General features: G+C 45.7%; 1 protein-coding gene across 1 annotated transcript; it reads left to right on the forward strand.

The window, feature by feature from the left end:
* Positions 1–110: 110 nt before the first annotated feature.
* OVCH1 (ovochymase 1) lies at positions 111–16,101 on the forward strand. The gene is given in 7 exon segments (XM_090041598.1): positions 111–186; positions 2,721–2,724; positions 8,150–8,283; positions 9,227–9,367; positions 9,504–9,633; positions 11,838–11,938; positions 15,971–16,101. Coding segments are annotated over 7 exon segments (717 nt in total).
* Positions 16,102–16,722: the final 621 nt, after the last annotated feature.

Below are 16,722 nucleotides of genomic sequence, written 5' to 3' on the forward strand. Positions count from 1 at the left end.
AAGCCTGCCTGCCCAAGCTGTGGGGTGCTTCCCCCCACAGCTGCAGTGCATTCTGGGATTGCTCAGGCCAGGTGCTTGCAGGCAGATGCCACTGGGGGGGTGCCACCACCATGGCGAGAAGCACCAGCTTAGGGACTGCTCAGCCCACTGGCAGCTCGCCCTTCTCTCCCGCCACCGAAGAGGCAGGTAAGGATTGGGCCTGACCTTTGTGTATATGCCATGGGGGTTTACTTTACCCTACATTGAAGCATTGTTTTTAAAGACCCACTCCTTCAATTTAGGGAGAATTAAACAAAAGTAAACCCCCATGGTGTGTACAAATGCCCCTTAATGCTGGGCTGAAGGGAATGAGCCATTTCCTCTGTAGAAATGGCATACATGCAGGCTGGTTAGTTCTAGGAACCATGAGGCTTCTATATACACTCAATGACAATAGAGGTTTAGCTGCTAACAACTTTTTAAATGGCTCTACTGAGCATAGCCATACATTTTTTCCTCCCATAGTTTTGGCTTGACCAAATTTGGCCACATAGACATAAAAAAAAGCACAACCTTAGTGTAGGGTTACCCCCTGCCATATTTCCAGCCCTGGCTGTGAAGCATAGGTGTGTTAGATTTGATTTCAGAAAGGGGTTGCTAGAATTTTTTTAGGAGGGGCCAGACAATATATCTTTTTCCTAGCCTCATTCTCAGAAATGGCTGAAACTTTTTTTAAAACACCTTGTTCTCAAGCAGACACCTGGCAGGGAAATCTTTAGGTCTGAGAAAGATATGTGCACCTGACAGCAAGATTTTATGGGAAGCCTGGACAACTCAAATAATAAGCAAAGGTCTAGCCTTCCATATAGTACTTGGAATGAAATTCATGTTGCTTACAAGAGAGGAGGGCATAGCTATGAACTGGCACAGGGCAAGAAGTCATGCTGCAATGCCAGAGTGGCTTTAGATCATCTGATGTTGCCTGATTTTTCCTTTTTGCAGCTGGAGAAATGTCCAGCGTTTTACAGGAGGTGGAGCTTCCCATCATTGACAGCAGACCCTGCCCGGTTCAAGTCAACTCAGTCCCGAGGCATTTGTGACTGTTGTGGCACCTTAGACACTGTGCATCGTTGGTGAATCTTTGTGCAAAATGACCTGGTGGTGCCCATCTTCCCTCCAGGAATGGATGGCCATTGGCTAACAGGAAGCTCATCTACCCTTTGACAGGTCTTGTTTTCAGTCCTGCTGGGTGTCCACACACCCTCTTCACCTAGGCTAGCCTAGATGGGGGCACCAGTTTAGTTACCGACAGTCTAATCATGGAACAGGCTGTACTGGTCTATGTGGTACCAGGTAGCAGACCAAGAGAGATCTGGCCTGACTGGGAGTGCCTGGTTAGAGGAGGTGAATCGGCCTCCGGCAGAAGACTCCATGTTCTGTGCTGGCTTTCCTGATGGTGGGAAGGCTGCTTGCAAGGTAAAAGGTAGCCATTGCTTAGTGTCTTCCTGAATAATAAGTTCTACACATGATGGCAGGCTTTGGCTTTTCTCACCAGTTCTTCAGCTCTTTCTAAACGGAGGAAGAGGAAGGAGAATAATTGAATTTATTTCAAACTTGAGTGGTGCTACTGAACCAAGGCTTTAAAGGAGCTCCAGGCTAATGAAGGGTAGTTAAACATTGGAACAGGCTGCCCAGAGAGGTTGTGGAATCTCCATCTTCAGAAGTTTTTAAGTTGGGGATTGGGCTAGATGACCTCTTACGGTCCTTTCCAGCCCTACTATTCTAATTCCTTGCCATATTTTAAAGAAATTGCTCCATGGTGAGAGCACTGGTGTAGACAGGGAGCTGGCATGTTTAGCTAGCCTCTTCTCAAGGCCTCCCTAAGCAAGATCCAGTGATATGTCCTAGCTCTGTCACCAGTGTGTTGTTGTTTCCACCATTGAAACTGGGGAGATGGACTGTTATGGTGGAGGGTTTCTCAAGACAGGTAAGTTCAGAGGCAGTCTCAGGAAAGCTAGCTAGAAGGGAATCTCCATCCATCTTCTTAGTTTAAAAAAACTTAACAGCTTCTTCCTGGTGTATTGATGTATTTTTCTTTGCCACCGGAGCCCCTGTGAAAGCCTGAAGGCATAGATAGGTAGTAGCTGTGTTCCAGCTAAACACCAGCTCTTCCCTTAGTGAGGGGTTGCTGAGAAATAAAATGTTTCCCTTCTCCCTTCCCTTCCCTGCACATACTATCCTGTGCAGCTGTTGGCTCACAGAAGTACTACTGTAATGCTAACATTAATCTTGTGAGGTGGCAATCATTAAGAAAAACCTGGTGAAACATAACATACCAAGCAGTCTATCAGTGAGTCACTGTTTGTACTCAGTGATGAAACAACAAAGTGATAAGCTGTGTTCATAGCATTCAAACTTCTCTCTCTCTTTTTTCATCCTCCCCCAAACCTATGCTTGACAAGAGTGATTCTGGAGGTCCCCGTGTGTATAGAGTGACTAGTGGCATCTGGGCTGTGCCTGGTATTACTTCATGGGGAGCTGGCTGTGCAAGAGGCTGGGCTACCTTGAATAAAAGCACTAGTGGCAGAGGTTCCCCAGGCCTTTTCTCCAATGTGGCTGCACTAATTGACTTCATCACCAACCAGAACATAAACCCTGGTAGGTGTAAGAACTAGCAACTTTTCTTTCACAGCTCACTCATTGTCAGGAGGCTTTGAAAGTTTTTTGCTATTTCTCTGCAGCCAGGTATGCTTAACAACTAAAGCTGATAAGCTTGGGAAAACCGAGGTTTAAAACAAAGTTGCCCCCTCTTCTGAAGGTCTGTCTGGGCCTCTCTGTATCAGTGCTCTCCCAATGGAGGCTTTGATCCACACATCTGTCTGAACAGGCTGCTGAGACGTTATCAAACCGCGGTGTTCTTGGGTGAATGCAATTCCAATAACTTTGAGAAGAACTTCTGAGGCAGAGTATAACTATTCATGCCTAATAACATTTCTTGTCCTTGATAGCTAGGGACCTGCACTGGTGTTGTAGCATCCCCTAAAATGGCACATGCTATTTGTTTTCTTGAATGATCTTTTAGGCAAATATGATTTTAAAAACACATAAGGAGCAGTTCGATTGAAGATTAGTGATTGAAGATTAGTGCAGTTTTAGTCACTTTTCAGAACTGTACTTTTAAAGCTATATGTGGATCCATAAACTCCCTGCAGCCCTATGCTGCATTTAGCCACGTGCTTATAATTGCAAAACAAATATGTTATTGATTAGATAGCAGTTTTGTCACAGGAGTCAGCACACTAGGTCAGAAACTCTATCTGTTTGCCAGGGTACATTGTCAGGGCTAATATTTCTTTTTTTAAAGGGAAGAACAAGTCAGGCACTATCTCTGACTCTGGGATAAAGAACATGTTGGGTAGAACGCATGCAGCCAGAACTGGACCAGAAGGCCACTGGAACCTGTTCAGTGCAGACCTGGCAAGTTTCACAACACCTCCAACGACACCTCCAGATGGAGAATGAGCAGAGGTTAAATCCTAACTCAAAGTGATACCTTTTACCATAAACATTTAAACATAAAAACACAGAAAGCCCAGATCCTCAGCTGAAGGAAATTGGTATAGCCCCCTGGTTTCTTTGTACCTTGGACCAGAATCTGTCACTGGGAGTCTAAGAAGAAAGTACATAGTCTCTCTCAAGGATTCAGTGTTACTCTAATGGCTATGGTAATTGCAAATGTTATAGAAAATGTTGTCCAAACATTATACACACTCAACCCCCCCACTGTCTCCACTTCTCTCTCTTTAGCTCCTGTGTCAGATCACCTTTCCACACCTGATCCTGAAGGATATAGGCTGCAAGGGATTCTGGTCTATAGAGAAAGTGGTTGTATCCTCCACCCAGTGAGGGTAACTATTTTGATAACAGACATTCACTATAGGTAACTGAGCACTTGGGGCACTGATAGACACGGGGAGGGGGCGGCAATCGTGCTTTACCAGAAGAAGCGGCATCTTAATTTGACCCAGCTCCACAGGTGCTTCAAGGGGCTTTTTGGCACTTTTCAATCAGCTATTAGATAAAAGTACCATAAAAGCCTCACTGAAGTGCCCGATCTATACAGACCTTGAGCAAGCTGGGTCCAAGTAATGCAATGCCTCTTCTGCTCATACACTGCTTGGTGTGGGGGTGCATGGAGTTTAAAGTAAAGAGCTGGTGCGGTGGGAAGGATATGTGTATAAGCAGCCTTGGTTTTTCCATGAAGACAATCCCTCATAGACTTTTTCTTTTAAAGCCAGAAGGAACCACTGTGATCTGAACTCCTGAACAATACTGGCTGTAGACTTTCACTCTTAGACCAAGCACGTCTTGTGATAGGAATGCTTGTTCCCTAGTGTGTAAGTGGATGCAATCAAGTGTCCACTTGATCATCAGAGGCTGGACCCAATCATCTTCCAAGGTCCCTTACATCCTTACAATCTATGAAAAAGTGGGGACTCTGTGGGTAGGTGTCCATCTTAAAAGAACTGAGCATCTAGAAATAGGCATCTCTGCAGTGATGTTTGATTGCCTGGGACTCTTGGTAGACAACTACAATAAGGTACAAAACATGTTAGGAAAAATCTGCATTTGTTAGTCTCTAGATCAGCAGTTCTCAGGTGTTTTTTCAGTTGTTACCTTTACACTTAACTTTCACTAAGATAATTCTGGGCACAGGGACAGCTGTAGGTGTGCATATGGGATTCAATAAAATTAACAGGGGGCAGGAACAGGCTTGTATATCCATTGCTCTACAGTAATTGTGCCAGGAGTCAGGGCAGCATGCAGGCTAGGTTGTCCCCAGCTGCCATTGGTTAACTGAGGTGGGCCTGCCTGTCAGCAGCCCCAGTTGCCTGTATAGGTGTGGTTGCCTACTTGTAAGCAACAGATCTTTCAGTGCCCTCGAAGTTACAAAAAACTAGAACTCTTAGTTCCAAAATGATACCTTTTATTAGACCAACTGGAAAATGGCAAGAAAATTGTCCTTTTCTGCAAGCTTTCAGGATCAAAGTCCCTTTTTCAGGCTCTGGGAAAAATGTAGATGGTACAAGATGGTAAAAAGTCCCCATAGGTAGGAAATAAATTTCATTTTTGCACAGAGGGAGCTGAAGATGGACGGCTGTCCCTCTGGGTCCCTGAGAGTGTCTTTGTGAGCTGTGCCGAGCAGCTCTTTGATGTGTAGATCAGGTAGGATTCCTTCCCTGGAGGTGTCAGATGGCAGGCAGGGAGGCAAAAAAACTTCCTTGTTGTTCTGCAAGGAAGTTTAAAATCCAAAATTGGCTGAAATTTGGCATCTTCCATGTTTCAGGGGTGTACTTGGTAGCTGTGTTGGTCTCAGACCAACACAGCTACCAAGTACACCCCTGGAAGTTACTTTGCACTTGGACAGATGTCTTTCTGTCTAGCTTTGGCCTTCTGGTTCCTGTCTGCAGACTTCTTTCTCCAGACTCTAGGCCTTGGCCCCTGTGCTCCAGGTTCCAGTCTGGAGCCTGGTCCTCTGACAGCTGGCTCCTGGTGTGTGGCTTTACTTCAGCAATCACCCTATCCCAGTCACATACAGCTATAGCGGTCTGCTTTGGACTTCCTGTTCCTGCTCTCTCCCCACCCCCCGACACACACCCACACGCACACACAGACACACACACACACACACACCCCCTAGTAGTTTTCTCTGGGGTGACTGCCCATGTGCTGGTCAGGAGCTGGCAAACTTTTTGCCCCTGCTTATATGACACAGCCTCCACTGTGGGCCATAGCCCTACATGGTCTGGTGATCAATAGATGCTGTGACGGGAACAGGTAAAAAAAGTCAGGTGCTAGGACCCTGGGAATGCCTCCTCTGCTGCTGTGTCTGGAGCATGCTGCTGATTCCCTGAGTTACCATATGCTGGATCCAGCCCCTGAGCCACAGGCTGCCAACCCCTGCCCTGCATCAAAGTTGTAACCTGTAACAAACTGTCCCAGCAACCTGTGTGCTAAGAGCTAAACTAGGGCAGTTTAGCTTACAGTCTTGATTCAGTTGGTAGCTTTCACTTACTGCAGGATAGGAGCAGAGGTGCCAGTAATTATTGTGTCAAGCCCTCCTCTTCATGTTAATTGCAGGCACATGCTTACTTCATTTCCTTCCAAGTAGTCACCTACCCACACAGCATGGACTTCTTCAGTGAGTTAATGTTAGTAACTGGGGAAAATTAGTCTGTTTTGCTGAGGCCTAAACTGCCCTGGTTTAGATTTCACTAGGGGATAGATGAGACCACAGGACAGTTACTTCCCAAGCTGCTGAAGTACAGTAAGTCTTGTCTCCTCTTAACAACAGACAAATGAGAATTAGTTCTTGGGGTTCTTGTTTCCATTTGTAGCTGCCCTGACAGCATCTGGGGTTACGACACCTAGTTTGAAAATGGCTAGCCTAGATCTTCATAAATGTATACAGCAGAACTCAGATTATTCACATCTCACTGGTTCATAACCTGCTCAATTTTCATTGGGTCTGTGAGAAAGGCATGAGCTACTCAGCTGTTTGCTGCAGCTTTTCCATCAAAAGATGCAATTTCTCCCTTTGGTGCAGCTCTTATGTCAAAGGATGGAGTGTTACAGCTGCTCCGTGCAGCTGATTGGAGAAGTGATGAATTTTAGAAGAAAGCTGCAGCAATCAGCTGGAGCACTTGACTGTTCCCATGCAGATGATGGCTGCAGGTGTATGTGACCTGTGACTGGTTCATAAGCCTCCACCTGTGTAAGGCCTATGCAACCAACCCCCCACAGATGATCTGAGTTCTACTATAGTTAAAATATGTTCCTTGCTGTTAAATTAAGCCCTTCAAAAACCTTACATTCATTCTTGCGCTAGGTGCTGCACTGTTGAAACCATTAAAAGCTTTTCAAGTGGAGCAGAGTCAGTCCCTTGGTGTCTGCTGAGGATGTCCTAGAGCTGGAAAGTAGGATACTGTTAAATGCTAAAAGCAACTTCCACCTGAGACTACAGATAGTAGTTCTGCTAGCCAGGCCGAAGGACCAGACTCCATTTTTGCCTTTGTTGATGGAGCTGTTGTGGGACTGACCACGCTAGGATAAAACAAATGTTAACTAATGTGTTTTCAGCCCATAATGTAGCTATATTTTTAATATGTATTAATTGGCTGAATAACCTGCTAAACAACCATGTGCTTAGTCCAGACTAATGATTTAACTCGACTGTTAACACATTTAATAAAGGGCCATTTTTTATCAGACTATATTTTGGGCATGGTCTGTGGGTCACTGCCTGGGCCTTAGCTGTAGCAGCTCTGAATTTGGTTCGCTATATGCATGGTATACAAAGGCAGCATTAACTATTACCATAATTGGGTTTACACTGGGGATCAATTTGGCCCAGTTTGGGAGATCTCCAGTAGTTGAATTTACTGTAACAGTTACTGAAAACAGATGCTTTTTTTCTTTGCGCAAGTATTTCAAACATGTCAACAGCTGCGTAGGCAAGCTATTCATTTTTGTATAGGTCCTATTCTGCCAGTCACTCGGCATAAAAAAAGACTGATGCTTTTTTCCCATTGCTGTAAAGCACACCGTGTTGCATTAAGAATGTCATTTGTTACTGTTCAGCTTTCAATAACTGGTGTTGTTCTAGGCTGATCTGACAGGACTCTGATCTGGCAGTGAAGATTGGAGCATTGTGCATGATAGGACACAGGATCATACAAGTATACAACCACCACTGTGGAATGCTTGTACTGAGTATTAACTTGCTATGGATGGGTGGAAGGAGAGGATTGCTAAGCCTCTTTGAATGGACATGAGACAATGCTATGACATGGCCCCTGGAGAGAGTCGCAGTGATTTAGGGAAGAACATTGAGAACATTGGGCCTTAGGTTGGAGCATACTTCTGTGAAAGTGGGTGGCTGTAGTAGTGATGGAGGGCAGAGGAAGAGGAATATGATCATTTAATTCAAGTATGGGATCATTATCTTGGTATGAAGAATAAACTACTGTGCTGTATCACAGTGTGGTCTGCCCTTGGCATCCTTTAATCCCAGTGGTAGTCCACATTTTCTATACTGCTGGGGAGAGACCCTTTAGGACCCTGAAGTCTTGGTTCTGATACCTGACTTGCATTGCCTCTTTCCTTCCAGCCTGTGCATCTGGAATATAACAGCGCCAGAGGACAAGATCATATTGATATAATTAATCAGATTAGACATAGAAAGCCAAATTGGATGTGATCATGACTGTGTGTCCATCTACACGAATGACAGCTAATCAGTATGTAGGATGTGTATTGTTTTAACAGACATAATCTCTCATCTCAATGTCTGGCATGGGGGCAATGAGCAGCATGAAATGTAACTAAAGCTGGCTTCAGGAAAGCTTTTTGTGGTTTAGACTTACAAAGCTATGAGAAGGTTGTTGTCTGAAGCTATCAAACAAAGCAAAGGAGGCTTTGAGTAAGGTGGAGGTTTATGTTTTTTCTGGCTGCTAGTATGTGGCTGTAGTCTGAAAACTGCCTCTATAAAAATGTTTTGTTACTCTAGGTATGTCTCTAAGCCCCTGTCTGCCTTGTTTCCAACATAATTTTCCATTCTAGCTAGCTCTGTGATGCTGGATAAATTCATTTATTTGGCTTCTTTTATCAACAAAACCGCCAGCCAGTTTCTGATGCTGAAGGTCCTTATTGAGGATGCTCAGTCACAATGGTATACTGTGGAATATGCCTTCTATAGTGCTGGCTATCTAAAATATCTTGCTTATGTATTTTTATCTGTACAGCACAATACGCATGCATGCTCCTTTACAGATAAATGGCCGCCATTTTTCTTGGGCAGTCCCTTCTTTACAACTATCCATTCCTGATACCGAATTGCTAGAGAATATATCTTTATGTAAATGTGAGTCTCCTATATTGTGAATAGTAGCAGAGGCTATATGCCAGTGCTATCTTACCATGAATCACTGGTCTCTTCCTCGGGGATGATTTGCATTAGAGGCTATGCTGAATGAGGTTCTACTCCCTTCCTTCCTCTCTCCCCCCACCAGCTCTCAATGTTTTATAGGCAACCATAGCTGCTACTGCAGTAGGTTGCTCGGATTCTGGGTTATAAAACAGAACTTTACTGTATGTAACGCAGTGAATCGAAAGAACCTGCAAGCTGCTTGATAAATAAGGCCATGTTCTACCACACTAAACAATGAGAGCAGCTTTTTCCCCTTAGGTAAAACCTGTGGTGATGTGTTGCTAGCCCCTCTACTGAGAGACTCAAATTGAGGAGCTGTAACTTTTGTTTCTGATGGAAGCAATGTTGACAGTGGCTTTGAATTCACCTTTATGGCTGTACAAAAGGAATCTGAAGCAGGTGGTTTAATATGTACCATATTGCACCATTGTACATACTGTCCCCTTGTTCTGGCCCCCTTAAAATTAAAAGTGGTGTGTGAGAAACTTAAATTCTATAAAGAAAGTCAGTCTTCTTCCCTACCCTGGTGCTATAGGCTCTAGTTACGGGAGTGTCGCAGTGCTGGTAGAAGAGGAAAAGATTGATACTACTAATTACTCTGGCCTGTATCCCAGTAATACAAAGTGCCACTGGCTCATTGAAGATCCTATAGAGTATGTCATAAAGGTAATGAAGGAAGAAGCCACTCTTAAACCTTAGACCTTAAAGCTGTTTGGGAAAGCAGTTCAATAAATTCTGCTAGAAATACATGCAACATAGCCCAGTAAATTGTAAGGTTCCAGGTCGTGGACTTTTTGCAGGGCATATTTTACTAATTAGATGGTGCCAATGAGCTGGTATGCTGAGTGGCTGCTGCTGTAGGTGGTTAAACCCAGTCAACACTCCCATTCTCTGCGAATAAAGCTGCATCTTTAGAAATCCTGTGCTGGGTTTATAGGGATGGGGGGAAAGATGCAGGGATAGAAGAAATGGGAGGGAAGTTATCTGTGCTTATTTTTCATTTATGCCCCTCACTTCTCCCTGCAGCTGGAGACTGGCTGGGAGCTGTCCCACTTCTGGGGCAGATCCCAGCCAGCCCTAGGCTGCTCAGGGATTTCCCCACCCAACCAGGAGCTGGCTGGGAGCTGCCCCAGAAGTGGGAGAGCTCCCAGCCATCCCTGGGCTGCTCGGGGAAGCAGAGAGCTCCTGTGGGGAGCTGGGAACTGAGTAGCACTGGGACAGGGCGGGACAAAGAGCTACCCCATCCCCTGTGGCCCCCTGGTGTTAAGCTAGCCAGGAGCAAGTCTGCTCCTGGTCAGCACCTACATGTGCACTACTGCACAGTATCTATTGTGCAGTTAGTTTAGCTAACTGCACAGTAGACTAATTTACTGCACAGTAAATGGTACATACATGTAGACAGTGACGGTAGATTAGTCTACTGTGCCATAAAGTGTCTCATGTAGACACCCCTCTCCCCCAGACCCATTTATCGAGTGACTGCTGCCAATGGTCCTGCTGGAAGTGGGATTGCTGTATGCTATCACGATTCTTGTGCTGCAGTTTGGAACCTACCTTGCAGTGACCTATAGTCATTGCAATGGTTCTATTAATGCAGAAGTTATCCGTTTACCTATAACACTATCCAAAGGTAAAAATCAAGTTACTATTTATTCATCTGCTGCCTTCAGGGATAAGCCATTATTAAACCTATACCTTGTTAAAGACATGCAGATTTGTTGATTGTTTGCCAGCCCCATGCTGATGCATCTGTTCTGGAATTTGCTTTTGGTTTTCAGACTTCATAGTTGGTAGGGTCAGAAGGGACCTGAGCAGATCATCAAATTCGACCCCCTGCCATGGCAGGAAAGAGTAATAGGGTCAAACGACCCCAGCAAGGTGATTGTCAAGCCTTGTCTTAAACACCCCCAGGGTAGGAGCCAGCACCACTTCGTTTGGAAGTTGGTTCCTGCTCCTAGCCACCATGACTGTGAAGTGGTACCTCCTGATACCTAGCCTGAATCTACTCTTGGTCAACTTATGGCCGTTGTTCCTCATTACTCCTGGTAGTGCTCGGGGGCACAGGGACTCTCACAGAGCCTGCTGGTCCTGCTTGGCCAGTTTGTAGATGGCCACCAGAACCTCTCTCAGCCTTCTCTTGTGGAGGCTAAACAGGTTATTTTTCCTTTATAATAATAATTTTTTAAATGATATTTCCTTTTTTACTCACTTGGAAGTGTTCTGTTTTTGTCATTTGCAATAGAGTGGCAGCTGCTGCTGAATGTAAGAATTGTCATTTACTTGGTCAGAGCCCAGGTCCATCTTGCCCAGTATCCTGTGTCACATAAGGGGAGAGAGTGGATGATGAAAGGGAGAGTGAACTGGGTATGACCAGGGTTTTTTCCACCCTTCTTCTCATTTGCAGTCTCCAGCATTTAAGGTCTAGGTAGTTCTGGGGCATTGTCTGTGTCCATATGTGTGTTTCAGAATGACTGTGATTCCCAGCTGTGATTTGGGAGTCTTGTTAGTAACAAGTATAATAATATAAGGTAAAAATGGAAGTTTTATAAATCAAAGCCTATTAACAGGATAACAAAAACATACTTCTCTGGGAGTTTGTGAGATTTTTTTTTGCCTCTTCAGTTTTGTGCTGATGACAAAAAAGTGAAACTAGCCAGGAATGGCAAAGCTGAGTTCCACAACGACTTTGTGAGAGACCACACACAAACTTCTCTTTACAGTGTTAGTGTATTTTGATGGTGGTTTCATAAATTTTACTTGGAATTAAATGTAGTGTGAATATGTTGTTTAGCAAGGGGACTAAAAAGAGGTCACAGATACTAACCCCTCCCCCTTGCTCCCTTTTTTAACTTCTATCTCTCTATTTTCTGTTGGAGTTTGAAGACTTTGCTGTTGAATTCAGCCCAGGCTATATCTATGATACTGTTGTCATATATAGTGACACAGGACAGGAACATCAGCTGGGTAACCGTGAATCATTTCAGTTTGTGATTTGGAATATGATGTTAAGGAAAAATAAATAAATAAACACTTAATGCAGGGGTAGCAGTGGACATAGTCTTCCTGGACTTTCAGAAGGCCTTCGACACTGTCTCTCACCCCGTTCTCATTAAGAAACTGGGGGACTGTGGTGTTGACACCCACACAGTCAAATGGGTCGCCAACTGGCTGGAGGGCCGCACCCAGAGAGTGGTGGTGGATGGTCCATTTTCGACCTGGAGGGATGTGGGCAGTGGGGTTCTGCAGGGCTCGGTCCTCGGGCCCGCACTGTTCAACATCTTCATCAGTGACTTGGACGAGGGGGTAAGTAGCACCCTGTTCAAATTTGCTGATGACACTAAGATGTGGGAGGATGTGGGCACATTAGAAGGAAGGAATAGGCTACAATCGGGCCTAGACAGGTTACGGGTGGGTTGACGAGAATAGGATGAGATTCAACACTGACAAATGCAAGGTGATGCACCTGGGGAAGAAGAACCAGCAACATACCTGCAGGCTGGGGAACTCCCTCCTCATCAGTACAGAGGTGGAAAAGGATCTTGGAGTCATCATCGACTCCAAGATGAACATGGGCCGACCATGTGGGGACACAGTCAGGAAGGCCAACTGCACCTTGTCATGCAGCCATAGATGCATCTCGAGCAGGTCCAAGGAGGTGATCCTCCCCCTCTATGCAACACTGGTCAGGCCACAGCTGGAGTATTGCGTCCAGTCCTGGGCGCCACACTTCAAGAGGGATGTGGACAGCATGGAGAGGGTCCAGAGGAGGGCCACTCACATGATCAGGGGACAGCAGGGCAGGCCCTATGAGGACAGGCTGCGGGACCTGAACCTGTTTAGCCTCCAAAAGAGAAGGCTGAGCGGGGATCTAGTGGCCTGTTACAAACTAGTCAGAGGGGATCAGCAGGCATTGGGGGAGTCCCTGTTCCCCCAAGCACCGCCAGGAGTGACCAGGAATAACGGTCACAAGCTGGCAGAGGGTAGATTTAGGCTGGATATCAGGAGGCGCTACTTCACGGTCAGGGTGGCTAGGGTCTGGAACCAACTTCCAAGAGAAGTGGTGCAGGCTTCTACCCTGGGGGTCTTTAAGAGGAGGCTAGAGGAACACCTTGCTGGGGTCGTTTGACCCCAGTACTCTTTCCTGCCATGGCAGGGGGTTGGACTAGGTGATCTACTCAGGTCCCTTCCGACCCTAGAAACTATGAAACTATTAATTCAGTGCTGTTGGCTCCTAAGTGGTTGGAGGTCATGTGTTGCAAGGGGTGCTCCAGTGCAAGGAAGAGGCCCATCAGGTCATGTGTCCCACTCCTCTGCTCTACCGTGTGTGCAGGTGTCCTGGCGTCACTTTCAGCTCCCTGGCTGTGGGCTCCCCCAGCACCATGGGCTCTACCACATTGTCCCCTGGGGTAGGGGAAAGAAGTGGAAGCCAGAGGACAGAGGGGCAGCCTGGAGATGACAGTTACTGCTATAGCCAGAGCGATGGGAGGAGTAGCAGCTAGAGGAAAGCTCGGGGGCTGCAAATTTACCATATTGACTCAAATCTAAGGTGACCCTGAATTTAAGACTACCCCAATTATTAAATAGTAGACATGGAAAATTATAAAATTGCTTTAAGTTTCCATGTCTAGAATCTAGTTATTGGAGGGTTGTCTTAACCGTAACCCTCCCACTGTTGCCACAGAGAAAGTAGTAGCAGGGAAAGCAGCAGTTGGGGGGCAGGCAGCCTGCCCCACACCTCTTGTATCCTACCTTGCCACTTGCACCCCTGTGCCTGTCCCTCTGCTGCCCATCTCCCCCAGTGCCATCCTCCCTCTTGTCCCTGCCGCCCTCCCCTCTTACCTTTGGAGCTGCTCTTGCTCTATCGCCACTTTCTCCATGCCCTAGGCATCCTTTTCCCCACAACCTTTTCCCCACACTTCTTCGGACTCTCCTTGCTCTGTGCATCCCTTCACCCATGATCTCCCTGCCACCACTTCCCCATGCTCTCCACCACACTGTGTGGTGGAAAGAGCATGCAGCGCAGAGGGGAACACAAGGAAGGAGCGTACAGTTTGGGGAGAGCATAGGTGAAGGGAAAGGGGCATGCAGAGAGGGGAGGACAGGGAAGAGGGGAGTCACACAGTGCAGGGGGCAACGGGAGGAAAGGGCACACTTACCTCACTCTGTGTCCCTTCCCCCATGCTGTTTCCCTGTGCTCCACATGTCCCTTTCTCTGTGTCCCCTTGCTCTGCACATCCTTCCCCCACCACCCTCGCTCTGCCCATTATCCCATGCTCTCCCCCATAGCATGCATCCTTTCCCCATGCTCTTCCATGCACGCCCTACTTGCCACATGAGACATCCTGATCCTGTTCAGAGCTGCAGCATCTGCTTGCCTGGCTCATGCTTGATTGTAAGACGAAAGGTTTTTCACCACCATGTTGAATGGCAGGGGCAGGGGCTCATCTTATATTTGAGTAAATATGGTAATTTCTTCAGGACTGCATGTGGTCTACAACCTACCAGCTGGACAGCCCTGACTTATTTTGTCACCACAAAATACCCTTTACAGAAATATAAGACTTGAGGGTTAGAATTGAACTGCTTAAATCAGGATATGCAAACTGAAGGTTTTTGCAATGACCTTAACACAGCCTCCTTGTTCTTTATAGAACAGCCAGGTTTCAGTGCCCAAACTCTTATCTGTGGAGAGCCTACATGGGCATGTGGGGCTTCATCCTGCAAGGTGCTGACCTTCGTGGCACTCAATTGTGGATACAGTAAAGCACTTCTGAACATTGCTGGAAGAGGGCGGAGTGCTGGGCACTTGCTGTCTCTGGATCTGGCTCTTTCCTGCCTCCCTTCATTAAGAAGGGAAAACTCAGAGCTAGTCAGAGAAATGGGCAGAATCGTATTTCTTTGGGATGTGCAGTTCCGCTGAAATCTGTAGCTGTGCTGGAGTGCATTGGTGGCAGAGGCTGGGGCCTGGGGGCACCTAGCCCCCCCAAACTAATTTCCTGGTGGCTGGCGACAGCAGCTGCACCATGGAGCTGCTCAGTGTGCAGCCAGGCCAGCACCCTACGTGCACTCAGCTCCATGCAGCTGAGGGGAAAAAGGCTAACTGCTCATGTATTGCACTGCGCAGAGCCCGATGGGCATTGTATGTCTTGTGCTGATCTATGCACTCAGCCCCCCCCAATAATATTTTCTTCCTCTGTCTATGCTGGCTTGTACTTTAGGAAGAAAACCTGGGGAAGCAGTGACCACACTGCAGTGTCCCATTATGGCATTTTTAAAATGGAACACCTGGGGTTTTCATTTTGAAATAACTTTTCACTATAAGTGTTCACTTTACCTAATATAGTCAAAATTGAAATACTCTGGGCTGAAATGGGACCTTTTAAATATTCCACTGTCAAGAGCTCCCAATATTTTCAGAGAACTGAGTTGGGAGACAAGAAATCCTGAGTAGGTTTTGCCAACATCCCACTTTCTGCTGGAATATTTTTTCCAAAGAAAAATTCAAAAGAAAACCAGCCCCAGTTAGCACCCAGATGTCGCAGAAGCTGGCATACAAGCATAGAGAAGAGAGAGGCTCTGTCTCTTCTGTTCAAGGGCCCTAAAATTGTGGGCTGGCCTAATGTGTGCTGGTTTAAAAATAGGCTTATTTGAATATACATAATTAAAGAATTGGATTTGTCATCAATTTAAGAAACTTACTGGCATAGGGGTGGGGGAGCAGTTTATTCAGATTGCTTGTGGTTACCTACATTGTGGGAATTAAAGTAGGGTTTTTTTTCTCATTCCTATTTATATATGTAGGATTAATTTACAGTGTTGCTCTTTGCTTTGGATAACTTCCTAGTAGAATCAGTCTTGTTTTTTTCTTTATTGCAAGACAAAAAGGCATTTTTGACCAAAGTGAAAATGAGAGATGTTTTCTGTGAGATGAGCTCAGCAAAAATGGAAGCGAGTTTGAAGCAATATTCCTTGCTTTTAAAGGCATGGTGGCTTCCTTGCTTTTTTGTGGATTCTCCACCCTGTGTCCAACACTGAGTCCTGGAAATGTCATGCTGATACATTTTGGAGGTGATGGGGAGAACAACTTCCGAAGGTTTAAGGCCATGTTCACCTTTGTTCCTTCACGTTGGTAGAAAGCTACTAATGAGTAGCAATGTCTATACCATCCTCACTTTCTGAATGCCTGTTCATTATATCAGGGCAGCACAGGATGAAATTGTTTCTACTAAAAGAAATTCAGTTAAGATGTTTTAGCACCGGAAATGAATCAACAGTACCACATGCTGATCATACAATGACATTTTTGTTACCTGAACTAATAGGCTTGCTGACTCTTCAGCACTCTGAAATGTTTCTAGAAGCATTCCAGTCATGGAACAGTATCCTATTACAGAAGTGCGCTGGAATTAAATTATTCAACAGATTGATGCTTGCAGTTGTTTACTGCTGTTAGTGTTATGCTATCTGCTAAAATAAAAGATCTAGTCTTTATTGGAAAGAAGAACACTGTTTGATTCTTGTGGGGGTGGGATGTTTTGTGAGTAAGTAAATGTAACATTTGTCTTCCTCTTGGACTGTCTTGCAAACTGAGACCATCTTACAAGTTATTCTGTAGCTTTTTGTTCTGGTTGCAGAGATCTGCAGCCTTCCTCCATTTGGTCCCCAGAGGCAATCTAGATGCATTGTCAGGGGAGAATCATAGAAAATTAGGGTTGGCAGGGACCTCAGGAGGTCATCTAGTCCAACCCCCTGCT

Source organism: Crocodylus siamensis, chromosome 4 (genome assembly GCF_052110815.1).
Source record: "Crocodylus siamensis isolate JL-2025a chromosome 4, ASM5211081v1, whole genome shotgun sequence".
Lineage (NCBI taxonomy): Eukaryota > Metazoa > Chordata > Crocodylia > Crocodylidae > Crocodylus > Crocodylus siamensis.